This window comes from Letharia columbiana (assembly GCF_014066305.1).
Source record: "Letharia columbiana isolate WasteWater2 chromosome Unknown Sc0000012_s0, whole genome shotgun sequence".
NCBI classification, from domain to species: Eukaryota; Fungi; Ascomycota; class Lecanoromycetes; order Lecanorales; family Parmeliaceae; genus Letharia; species Letharia columbiana.
In genome coordinates this window covers 331261-343581 of record NW_023501050.1, presented here as the reverse complement: position 1 = coordinate 343581, position 12321 = coordinate 331261, and the positions used below count along the sequence as shown (strand labels likewise).

The following is a 12321-nucleotide window of genomic DNA, read 5'->3' as shown; positions in this document are numbered from 1 at the left end:
GGCTTGGCGTAGTACAATCTTGCAGACAGATAGAAGAATCAATACCTTGTACCATTACTGATATTGATATCCTACCATGTCATGAATCATGTGCGCTCTTTTGGAAATCTCAATGTCTTGTAGCAAACCTGAGCATGTTCAAATGCTGGGAAGAGATACGTAATAAAGAATCCTGAAGCTTGTGGATGGTTTCATAAGATAGGCCAGCCTCAAGCAAATTAGCGAGCTCGCGAGCTAAACTAATGGATCTGGACCCCGACCTCAGCAACTTTTGCTGTAGGCTATAGATTCGATGCAATAAGTGTGCCTTGGTCATTGTGATGGGGACGATGAGTTGAAATTGCGTGTGAGGGATACTGATTGAGCCACATGGTACGGAGATGGTGGGTCTCGACGCTCTTCGCGCCATGATTGGAACCTATAGGCTGGCATTACGGCTACCGAACATCATTCGACCTTAATGAACGTGTACACGAGATCACAGTGCCCGCAGTGGAGCCATGAGATGTAAGACGTAAAGTAGGCCGGACGTGTCCACGATTGGGAACTTCGGCGTGAACACAAGTCGGAACCCTTGCTTTCTAGTAGGTAGATCCTCATTCATCATCATAGTTGCAAAGCAGGATGAGTGTATGCTGGCGCCAAAGAAAGAGCAGATGTCTTGGGTCAAGGTTAATGAAATAGTAGCTCCGGAGGTAAGTCATGGTACATCTGATAATCGAATTCATTGCTCCATTCCAACACAAAACATTTCGTAAGCGCGATGATTGCACTCGTTGATAGCGCCGATCCTTTGCTCAAACTGTGTCGTTCCTCTCTCCAAAAATTCGTCTCGTCTAGTACTGACGGATCTTTGTCTGAGAGAAGTAACGCGGCATCTGTCACCACTCTCACCGAGTCTCCAGAGTTCCCACTACCGGCGAGAACAGAGCTGGCAGCGAGTTCAGCCATAGCCCCTCTGACGAACTCCGCCGACCATCCATTTGCTTCAAGCCGCTGTGGCTGCTCGTGGATGAATTCACGAAGCCTTGATGCTATGTTTGGACGGAGTTCGTCCATTGTCGGTTTGGCGTATGCAACAAGAATGTCGCGAAGACCGCGGTGGATAGACCACGACAGAGAAGACCAAGGCAAGCAATCCAATGTATGTTCCAGTATTCCTTGTTCCATCGTTGGAACGAGCATTGATACTTGAATGTTTTTCTCTGTACTCGGCAAACGAAGCTCAATGGCACCAGACGGACGCTCTTCATCCATTCGTCGGGCTAAGAGAAAGTCGACTTCGTATACTTTACCACCCATTAAGTTGTAGAGATGCCGGCTTCCATGTGCGCCTGGAAATCCTTTGCGTTGATACTCCAACATCCAGGTTCCAGGTGGCTTTCGACCTGGGAAAGCACATTGGAATGACGTCCCATCAGCTGAAGTGATGACTCCGGCCATCATCTGGACACATTTGTTCACTCGCACCCGGAACGTCAAAGGATAGACGTCTGTCGATGTGTTATGAGAGTCGTGAGGGTGGAAGTGGACGACGGCAGCGGCACCCAGAGGCCATTCGATATAGAAGTGCCCACAATATGAGGCATACGAGGCCCGGTGACCGCTAGCGTCACTGTAGCGGAACATTGTTCGGCCATTGCAGAGAGCAAAGATCGTGATCAGCGTAGTGCGGGAGATCACGATGCACGTTGTCGAACCATGAAGTGTGAGAGGACGAGCCTGCAGAGATGCCCATGACTGTAGTTCATGACGGGGGCACAAATCGGGTTCAATAGTAATTGTGCAGGAAGTCGGCCTCTTCTCCAAATGCTCAGCAGCAAGTTCGGTCTTAGCGTCTGCCCCGTAGACTGGAGACGGTGCTCGCTGGTGAAAAACCGCAAGAAGAGCGGTCCAGCTGGCTTTTCCAGGCTTCTCCAGCGGGAGTCTGCTAACGGCGATGACATTGAAACCACAGAACCCATCAGTGAGCTTTGCATACATGAAAGGACCGACCGGTGTGGGCTGCGCAATTCGATTCCATGCCTTCCTGGGCTGACGTTTGATCCAATTTCCCAAGTGCTCCTCAGTCCGAGAGGTGTGGTATGGATCTAAACGGTCCTGGATAGCACTCGCTTGAGTGATGAGAGAACCAAGCCCGACTGCAGTGACCATAAAGGACAGCCAGCCGGCAGCGGTTGCAGCAGCATCCATGAAGGATAGCTGTAATGGTTGAAGAAATGGTCAGTAAATATCTGCGACCGCAGCATCGTCTACTCACAAGGAATTTTAGGGGCCCAGCCCAATATGTGTCACGAGCCATGTGCCGCATCGTATCACAGCCTGATGGGGGTGGGGTTCGGTGATGCTCGTCGTGAGTTTTGGGGGAAACTCTTTTCGACTTGTCTTAAGATGTGTGGCTGCAAATCGACTGTGCTGGCGGTGAATCAAGCCAGTGAGCAGAGAGGAATGAGCGACTCGGTGATGCACGCTGCATAGTGGCGAATCCTCCAAACAGAACGAGTCGTCGAGGAAGTGGGCGGAACTCCAGACGTAGGCAAATACCACTCGCCCAAAAATGCAGATGCTTGACACCCCTTTGTAGAGAATGTTTTTTTTTTTTTTTTTTTTTATTTTTTTTAATTTAAAAAAAAAAAAATTTTTTTTTTTTTTTTTTTTTTTTTTTTTTTTTTTTTTTTTTTTTTTTTTTTTTCCCCTTTACCTTTTTTTTTTTGTTTTTTTTTTTTGTAAAATTTATTTTATTTTGGGGGGTGGTTTTTTTTTTTTTTTTTTTTTTTTTTTTTTTTTTTTCCCCTTGAAGTTTTCCCCTAGTGGCCGACTATGCGAATTACGTAATCTATCTGATCCTTTTAGCTAATTATATAATCTCAAATAAATAAGGCTATATAAGTCACCGTTATAGTTCTACGTCTTAAATACTTAATCCTTAAAAAGAGGTATATTCTATATCGCTAAGGCCCTTTCGTCTTAATCGTATTCTTCTTTTTAACCGCTTACTCTAGTAAATCCTTATTATTAGTTCTTATTAAGGGCTTAATATTACTTAATAAGTCTAATACTTCTTATAAAGTCCGTCGCTATAGAGGCGTAGCGTAGTTTTATTAGTATATTCTTATAAGTAATAACTCTCTCTTTTATCTTTCTTCTTTCTTTAATTTATTATATTCCTCGCTTCTTACTAAATAGCCTATATTTATAAAGAATATATCGAGTCGTCTACTTCGCTTTATACTCGTATTCTTTATTCTCTATATTCGATATTTATTAATTATAAAGAAAGGCCTTAAGATCTATTTTCTCGATCTTTATTTATATTATTAGCAACGTCTTAGCGCGCTTAACTCTCGAATATAAAAGTTATATTTATTTTAACGATATTAATTAAATTCTTCTAAGAATATCGCCTCGCTTCTTATTAATCTATTTGATAGTTTATTATTTTATCGCGTAATCTCTAATAGCTATCTTAATTATCGATATTATTCTTATCTATATAATTAATAATTAGACTATTTCGTTAATATTTATCTTTACTCTTTTATTATAAATTACTCGCTCTCGCTAGTTAATAGTCTTCTTCGCCTCTCTATCCGCCTATTTATTATCATTAATATCGATATACATCGAAATCTAATATAATTCTATTACTATCTCGAGATATCTTAACGAATTAATAATCTATACTATCTATATTATATAGATCTATTTTAAATACTTATTTAAATCTTTAATAGTCTAAATTAATATTTAATTATTTATATTTACTATAACTCTATTAAATTATAATCTTATTTAATATATAATTACTATAATTAGAGCTTAAAGAATATTATATAACTTCGCTAAGTATATTATATATTAATCGCTTAAGCTTAAATAGATATTAAAAGTAGAATTAATATCTAACGATATAGCTAAAGCTCTTATCTTTTTATTAATTTCGCTATCGTCTATATATATTATTATATAACTTTTATTAATTAATCTTTTAGCTAGTTCTTTAACGACTTTCTTAATCTTATAAATTATTATTTTAAAAGGCTTTTAATTAAGAAGCGACGCTAAAAGAGCGTAGTTTCTTAATCTTATTAATATCGTTATATTATTCTTTAAATCTATTAATATATCGCTTTAATAAACTTAGTTTTCTATTCTTCTTAGATTTTCTTTTAAACTTTTATCGCTCGAATTATAATTTAATAATCTCGCTATATATTAAACTAATAGCGATTTATAAGATAGCTTTCGAGATAATCTTATCTAGCTATTATTTAACTAATAGAAGATATACTTTTATATTAAGTACTAAAATAAATATAATCTTAAATACTTTAATTATCTTTCTCTTTATCTAAGATTAAATTCTTTATAATAATAAGAGATAAGTTTTATTATAGTTAATAGTATTTTTAAGCTAATATTATACTAAGTAGTAATATATTATTTATAAGAATAATTACCGTCTAATAGAGCTATCTTATACTCTTATAATTATTACTCTATATTAATTCGATAATTCTCGCTAATATATTAATACTTTTAATAGTCTTAGATTAAATCTTCTTATTATAATAGCTTTATAGAAGTTTAAAGTTAATTTCGACTTCTAGATAGCGAATAAAGCGTCTCGCCTTAATATATTATCTCTTATTAAGTTATAGAGAATAATCTAAGCTAAATCTCTATTTTCTATTAAGATATAGTAGTTAATATTTACTAAAATTAAACTTCGATTCGTATCATAACGCTTACTTTATATAAACTTCGTTATAGATTTTATAAAGAGCGTTATAGTTTTTCTCGATAAAGTCTTCTACTATTAAAAGATCTATATCGTCTATAAAGCCGATAACTATTATTTCTAAATTAACGCGATTATTATATTTATTAATAAGATCTAAGTTATAGAAGAGATAAAGTATAGACGATAGCGATAATTCTTAAGGAATTTCGATTACTATAAGAGTCTTTAATATAAAGTATTCGCTTATTTTTAATATTATTATTCTATTAAATAAGAACGATTCTATCTAGTTAACTACTCTTATATTAATTTTTCGCTTTTAAAGATTATAGAGTAGTCGAGAATAAGAGACTTTATTATATATATCTAAAACGTCTAATAGTAATATCGTAGTTACTTTATTAGAGTTTTAGATTTAATATATTCTTTCTAGAAGATAGTAAATATTATATTTATATAATTATAATCTACGGCCTCTTATATATATAATCGATAGAAGTTTATATATCTTTGTAAGATACGCTATTCTTCTAGTAAGAATAAACTTTATTATCTTTTCTATAGTATTAAGTAGAGCTATTAATTAATATTCTTTAGAAATTAAATAATTCTTATCTAACTTCGAAAGAATAATTATTATTAATATTCTAAAGTACTCTAAATAGTAGTCGTTTATTATATATATATTAAATATTCTATATAGATAAGAGAGTAACGACTTTAGAATCTTCTTAAGAATTAGATTAAAGATTGTGTCTTTCTCTCGAAGACTCTCTTTAACGATACTTACGTTATAATCTTTCTTATCTTATTTATAATAATTATATCTATTAGATAAACTTATAATATATTATATTGATATTAACGCTAATATTATCTAACTTCGTCTATATTAATAATAAAAAGAACGTTCTTATAAGAAGATCTACCTTCGAAGTCTAGTTCGTATTATATTCTTATTTATCTTTATTAAATAGCGAAGAGAGATATATTTATATTATAAGTTATTTTCTAACTTACTTAATCTTTTTCTATATTATTTATAACGACTTATACGTCTCTACTATAAACTCTCTAAACGCCTTTCTAATAGTTCTCTTAATTAGATTATTTTTAAAGTTCTTAACGACTTTATACTTATCCTATACTTTCTTTAAAAACGTTATTCTTTAGCTTCTTTTTTAGCGATTTATAATATCTTTATACTTTTTTATATTTTAATATAAATCTCTAATTTAAATTATAGCGATAATTTAATAATCGAAAGTAGACTTCTCTATAGCCGCTTAAATAGAGTTAATAATAATCGCTACTTAATAATTAATATATATCGTTAATAAGATTTTTATTATTCCTATAAAAATTAATTAAATACTCTTTTATAGATACTATATTCTTAGAAGATATATTCTTTAAAATAACGTTTATTTTATTAAAGTTTAGAGATATTATTAATATTAACTCTATTACGAAATTAGCTTAAGCTTTATAAAAATTAAAAGATAATTAAATTCGCTTTTAAAATTATTTTCGATATTATAATTAATAATATTTATATTAATATATTCTATATAGATAAGAAGAACGACTTTAGAATCCTTAATTATTATATTAGATAGTTTTTTTCTTGATATATTATTATTTCGTACTTATAATCTTTCTTATTTTATTTATAATAATTCTATAAGTATTAGATAAACTTATAAATATATTATATAGACGTAATATTATCTAATTTCTCCTATATTATATAGTAGAAAGAATATTCTATATAAAAAGATCTATTCTTACTTAGACTCTAAAGCTCGTTATATTCTTATTTATCTTTATTAAATAATAAAGAGATAATATCTATATTATAAGTTATTTTCTAATCTACTTAATCTTTTTCTATATTATTTATAACGACTTATATATCTCTATTATAAACTCTCTAAACGCCTTTCTAATAATTCTCTTAATTAGATTATTTTTAAAGTTCTTAGAGACTTTATACTTATTTTATACTTTCTTTAAAAGCGTTATTCTTTAACTTCTTTTTAGTAATTTATAATGTTTTTATACTTTCTTATATTCTAATATAAATCTTAATTTAAATTATAGCGATAATTTAATAATTAAAGTAAACTTCTTTATAGTCGCTTAAATAGAGTTAATAATAGTCGCTACTTAATAATTAATATTATTATTAATAAGATTTTTATTATTTCTTAAAGAGATTAATTAGATACTCTTTCGATATTATAGCTCTAGCGAGTATCTCTCTTAAAACCTCGATATTTAATTTATTAAAGTTTTAATATATTATTAATACTAACCTATTAATAATTAGCTTAAGCTTTATAAAAATTAAAAGATAATTAAATTCGCTTTCGAAATTATTTTCGAATATTATAATTAATAATATTTATTATTAATACTAAAGTAACGAATAGTAGATCTATTATTATTTAATAGTTTTCTTTATATATTATTATTTCTACTAATAATACTTATTTTATAGCGAATTCTTTCGCTATAAGTATTAGTTCTTCTACTCTCTTATTGATATAAGTATTTAATTTCTCTCTATATTATATAATAAAGATTAAAGTCGCCTAGTATAATTTATTTATTATTCTTAAACTTTATAAGCGTCTTATATAATTCGTTAAGTTCGTTTATTTATTAGTTATCGAGATTATAGATATTATATATATATATAATTCTATTATTTTCGAATTTAATATTAAGAGTGTAGAGGTTCGATAAGTAATATAATAAATATTATTACTTTAATAATATTCTCTTATTAATATAGAAGTATACTCGTATATTATTATAATAGAGATAGATTAAGTTAAATCTATTCTTTAGAAGATAATATAACGTATTTATATTAGTATTTCTCTAGAGCTTCTAAATTACTACTATATTAATATTATAGATCTTTTTATTATCGAAAGAGTTCTATTATAATTATTTTAGATTTTCTTATATTATATTATAGTATTAATAGCTAACTAAGAGTATACTATTATTTCTTGATATTATTATTAATATTACTTACTCGCTTCGCCTAGTCTATAGAGTTTATATTCTCTTTCTAAGTATTCTTCTTTTCTTAATTATCGATAAATCGAATATATCTCTTTTTATTTCTATTAACGAGAATCGTAATTCTCTTATTATTACTCTTTTAACTTAGAGACTATCTATTATCCTCGAGATTATTAATTTCCTCTATCGCTATATCATTCTTATATTATTTAGCTTCGTTTACTACTTTAAAGAATAATCTATTTTTAAGTAAGGCCCTTATTAATAATATAAAAGTATATCTTCTTTTACTCGACTAAAGATTCGATATAGTAGTTCTTTCGAGATTTAATCCTCTAATTCCTTTTCTATTAATTATTCTATCTCTATCTACTAGCCTATTACGCGTGAATATTAGCCTCGAAAAAAATTCCTTATTTCGCTTATAATTAAATGTATTCTAAAAGTAGTTATTTAATTAATCGCTTATTTAATAGTTAGCTAATGTCTCCTTCGTTATTATAAATCGTAAAGAAGTTTATTATCTCGCTATTCTTATTCTCGCTATCTCTCTCTTCTTTACTATATATATCTTATTTTAAGCCTTATATAATCCCTCGTAAACTGGGTATTTACGAGTATCGGCTATATATTCTTTATAATAATACTCTTCTAAGTATTTCCCGTATATTAAGTAATTCTTTTTAGGATATATAGTCGATAGATAATTATATTTCTAGTATACGAAGTATTACTTCGATCTATACTACTTATTATAGACGTAATAGTTATATAATTTTAAATCGATAACTAGATCTTCTTCTAGTACTCTATTTTCTTTCTCTAGAGATACTAATTCGATAATTAATAAACTCTTATTATAATTAGCTATACTATATCGAGGCTTAGCGTATTAGCATTCTTATTCTAAACTCTTTTAATTATCGTAGCCATATCTTTAATATCGAATATATTAATTCTTACTTTATAAAGTAAAAGACTATATATTTTAGTAATTACTCTCGCGCTATTACTTATCTTTAAAGTCTAATTCTTACTTTTTCTTAATCTATTCGCCTTCTTCTTATTTATAGCTATAATATATATATCGCTACTCGCTAGCCTTCTAGTCGTTCTAATAGATTTTCTTATAATATTTATACTCTTTATATATTTATTAATTATTATAATTATCTCGCTCGATATCTTCTTCTTTAATACTTTACTTATTATCTTGTCTTATAACTTTATAATAATCTTATTTAGCTTATTATATAATACTTAATCTTATTTTAATATTATTAATAATATAATAGAAATTTCTTTAATAATAAAGAAGAATATTAAGAATTAGCTCTAGTACGCTAATATAGTTAATTATCGATATATTACTTCTTAAACTAGCTATCTAATACTTAATATATATAATCTTTTTCTTTATATTACTATCTTAGTTACTTAAATTAATAACTAGTTTATATACTTCGTCTAAGACTATCTAAATTTTAAATTTATTATTTATTCTTTTTATAAATATTATCGCCGCTCTAAAGAGTAGTAACTACTTTATTTATTAATAGTTTCTAATCTTTATCTATTATTTTTAGTATAGTATTTATTAATAACTTTAGTATAAATGCGTACTTCTTAAAATTATAGTTATTATAATTCTATTAAGTTAGCTAGCTAATCTTATTCGATATAATTATTTTTAAACCCCTCCTTTTTCCGTTTTTTTTTTTTTTTAAACAACCAGCCCTCAAAGGTTCTAATTCCCTCACTGCTAGCCTGTACTAAGTTCCCACTTTGAACAACTTATCACGGAGACTGAAGAGGCACATCTCCTACAGAAAGTAAGTTCTCCGGCTTTTGGCATCTCATTTCTACTACACTAGCAGCTGCCGACCTTGCCAGATCAACAATGCTGCCTTGCCAACTTGGAGAACCCTCTCCCATCGCCGTCTTCAAGCCCACCCATCGCCCCTCTCGCCCACCAACACCCTCCTCGCCGCCCCCCTCCCCACATGGCTGCAAGATCCTGTGATACCGCGCCTACTGTCCCTGCCTGTCGATTTAATCGACAGCATTTTCCATAATTCTCCACACGGCACACCAAATCATTGCTTGATCAATGAGTATTTGCCCGGTCAAGGTATCCACGCCCACGAGGATGGCGACGCCTACTACCCTGTTGTAGCAACTGTGAGCTTGGCGTCGCATATTATTCTGGATATCAAGGCGAAGAAGAACAATACAATGGGCGAAAAGTCGCAGGATATGCCACGCTGGAGGGTATTGCAAGAGCCAAGAAGTCTACTGATTACGACTGGGGAGCTCTACACGGACTGTTTGCACGGTATCAGCGAGGTGAAGATTGACGAGGTTCTGGGCGAGAGCAGCATTGCCAACTGGAATTTGTTGGGAGACAGGACGCCTTTTGCAGGAGGTCAGGCGGCTAGGGAGCCGAGGGTTAGTTTGACTTTCAGGGATGTGATACGGGTTAAGAAGCTTGGGAAAGCTTTCGGCATTCTAAAAAGGTGAAGACACAAGGGCACCAACTGGTCGGAATGGGAAACTTTCTGCTCTTCCTTACATAAGACTTGGCGGAATATTTGGCCCAAGCTCGTTGATTGCATCTCAGTACAGGCCAGGTACTATGGTCCATCTGTGAGCCACCGCTTTTTTCCCAAATTTCCGCTCATACCACTTTTTACTCGTCGTCGCACTCACCGTCAAGTTAGCTGATACAAAGACAAATGCAGTAAACATTGTCCTGTTGATCAAAGCACCCTTAGGCGCAGCTACGAAAGCCAAAGACAAATAGATCAGACACTCCATTGTGTAATGAGGGCAGATAAAGCTCTGAAATATAGGGTGTACCGGGAGTGTGTACTTTGGTAACGAAGCGAGATAAGCATGGCAGTCATGCTGTACACCGGACGCCAGTACAAAGATTGGAATGCCGATGATTGCTTTTAGAGATAGTGCGGAGAGGGTGGTGTTGGAGGTGATCGGTTCTGCGGAGAGCAAGGCGTCTGGAGACGGTTGCTTAGTCAAGATTGATGAAAGCCATCAGTGCTTCGCGAATGATACTACAGGGTGATGCGACATACCTGCTCCTTCGATCCAACACGAAACACCTAGAGCCAGATAAAATGCTATGCCAAGCAGCCAATGGACGAACCACATGTTCGACCTGGATGACTTGACGGGAAAGCTAGTCTCGAGAAGCCTCCGAATTCCTTGTACGGTCACAAGAGACCAAGTCAAGACAACCTGATCCACTGTCATGCCGTTGGCTTGAGTGTTGGGCCCTACGCTCCGACATAGCATCTCCAGCACAAATCCTTTCGCAAGAATCTGCACCCCCCAGAACAGGGAAGAGCACACCGAGATAATATAGAAATGTTGGAACCATCTATGAGGCACCTGTATAGCATCTAAACGCTCGAGAAGCCATTCCAGTGTCTTACTCGCGTGTGCGTTACGTTTCTCGGCAGGTTTGTTGGTTCCATGATGACACTGATCACTATTCTTGACTGGTATTGCTCGCGAACCGTATGCAATGTAGCGTGCCCTGACAGCAGGAATGCTGTTCAGCAATAAGACCTAGACATGCAAACATCAGAGATGAAGTACGCCTGTGGAATAGACCCTGTACCGTAAAAGCAGACAGAATGAAGAAAGTCTGCAAAAGCAAAGAAGGGTCGGGCATCTTGGAAGTACTTTGGGTGATTGGACAATGTCTCATTTATGCAACCTTGGCATAAAAGCTCGGTCCAGCCTTTCATCTCTTGACGGTTCCTTAGACAAGCCTGATCTTCGAGCAATTTCTATATCTTTAACAGCGCTACATAAGAGGAGAAATCATACGCAGCCATTCCAGGGAATATCGAGGACTTCGTGAAGGACTTTCGGAGGATCTTGGCAAGATCAATTTGACCAAAAAAAACCCATGCTGATGCACTAGGACAATTTGGGACTAACGCGTCACACGTACCTAAGATAAGATACCTTACTTTATATTATTAGAGGCATTTACTTCGTATTAGATTCGATTTCTAATAACGCTAATATAATAGTATTATAATACTTTTTATTTTCTACTACTATCATCTACTAATCTAAAAAGTTTCTACTAAATTTCAAATTGCTGATCTTGCGAATAGGGCTGAAATTAAGAATTCCGCCGATTCAGCAACTATCTCAAAAATCAGCCAAAATTCCGCCGGTTTAATAACTATTCTAATCTTTTCTATTAGTTCTATTAGTTTAGCAGCAATACGTATAAAAAAAGAAAAGTTCTAATAATCGATATTACGATGATAAGATTCTACGATAACTAGTATTAACGCTAACTCAAATTTAGCTATAGAATTAAACGATTTAATAAAATTAGTCGCTAGATAATACTACTAATATAGCGTACTATTAATAATAATATATATTAATATTATATGTATACTAGAATAGTACTTAGAGTACTATTAGAGTATATTACGTAAAATTTTTAAAGTTACTAAATTTTTTTAAAGTTACTAAACTAATAAATTAATAAA

At 32.3% G+C, this 12321-nt stretch overlaps 3 protein-coding genes across 3 annotated transcripts; 1 reads left to right on the top strand and 2 right to left on the bottom strand.

Annotated features, from left to right (window-relative positions):
• Positions 1-672: 672 nt before the first annotated feature.
• On the bottom strand, positions 673-2311 carry HO173_004652 (uncharacterized protein; the record flags this gene model as incomplete). Its single annotated transcript, XM_037306574.1, has 2 exons — positions 673-2202; positions 2261-2311. The coding sequence occupies 2 exons, from the start codon at positions 2309-2311 to the stop codon at positions 673-675; spliced, it is 1581 nt and encodes a 526-aa protein (XP_037166512.1).
• Positions 2312-9398: 7087 nt separating this feature from the next.
• HO173_004651 (uncharacterized protein) lies at positions 9399-10303 on the top strand (the record flags this gene model as incomplete). Its single annotated transcript, XM_037306573.1, has 3 exons — positions 9399-9402; positions 9596-9615; positions 9677-10303. 3 exons carry the CDS (start codon positions 9399-9401, stop codon positions 10301-10303), a joined length of 651 nt encoding a protein of 216 aa, XP_037166511.1.
• Positions 10304-10399: 96 nt separating this feature from the next.
• HO173_004650 (uncharacterized protein) lies at positions 10400-11477 on the bottom strand (the record flags this gene model as incomplete). The annotated part of the gene is made up of 3 exons (XM_037306572.1): positions 10400-10797; positions 10876-11371; positions 11424-11477. 3 exons carry the CDS (start codon positions 11475-11477, stop codon positions 10400-10402), a joined length of 948 nt encoding a protein of 315 aa, XP_037166510.1.
• Positions 11478-12321: the final 844 nt, after the last annotated feature.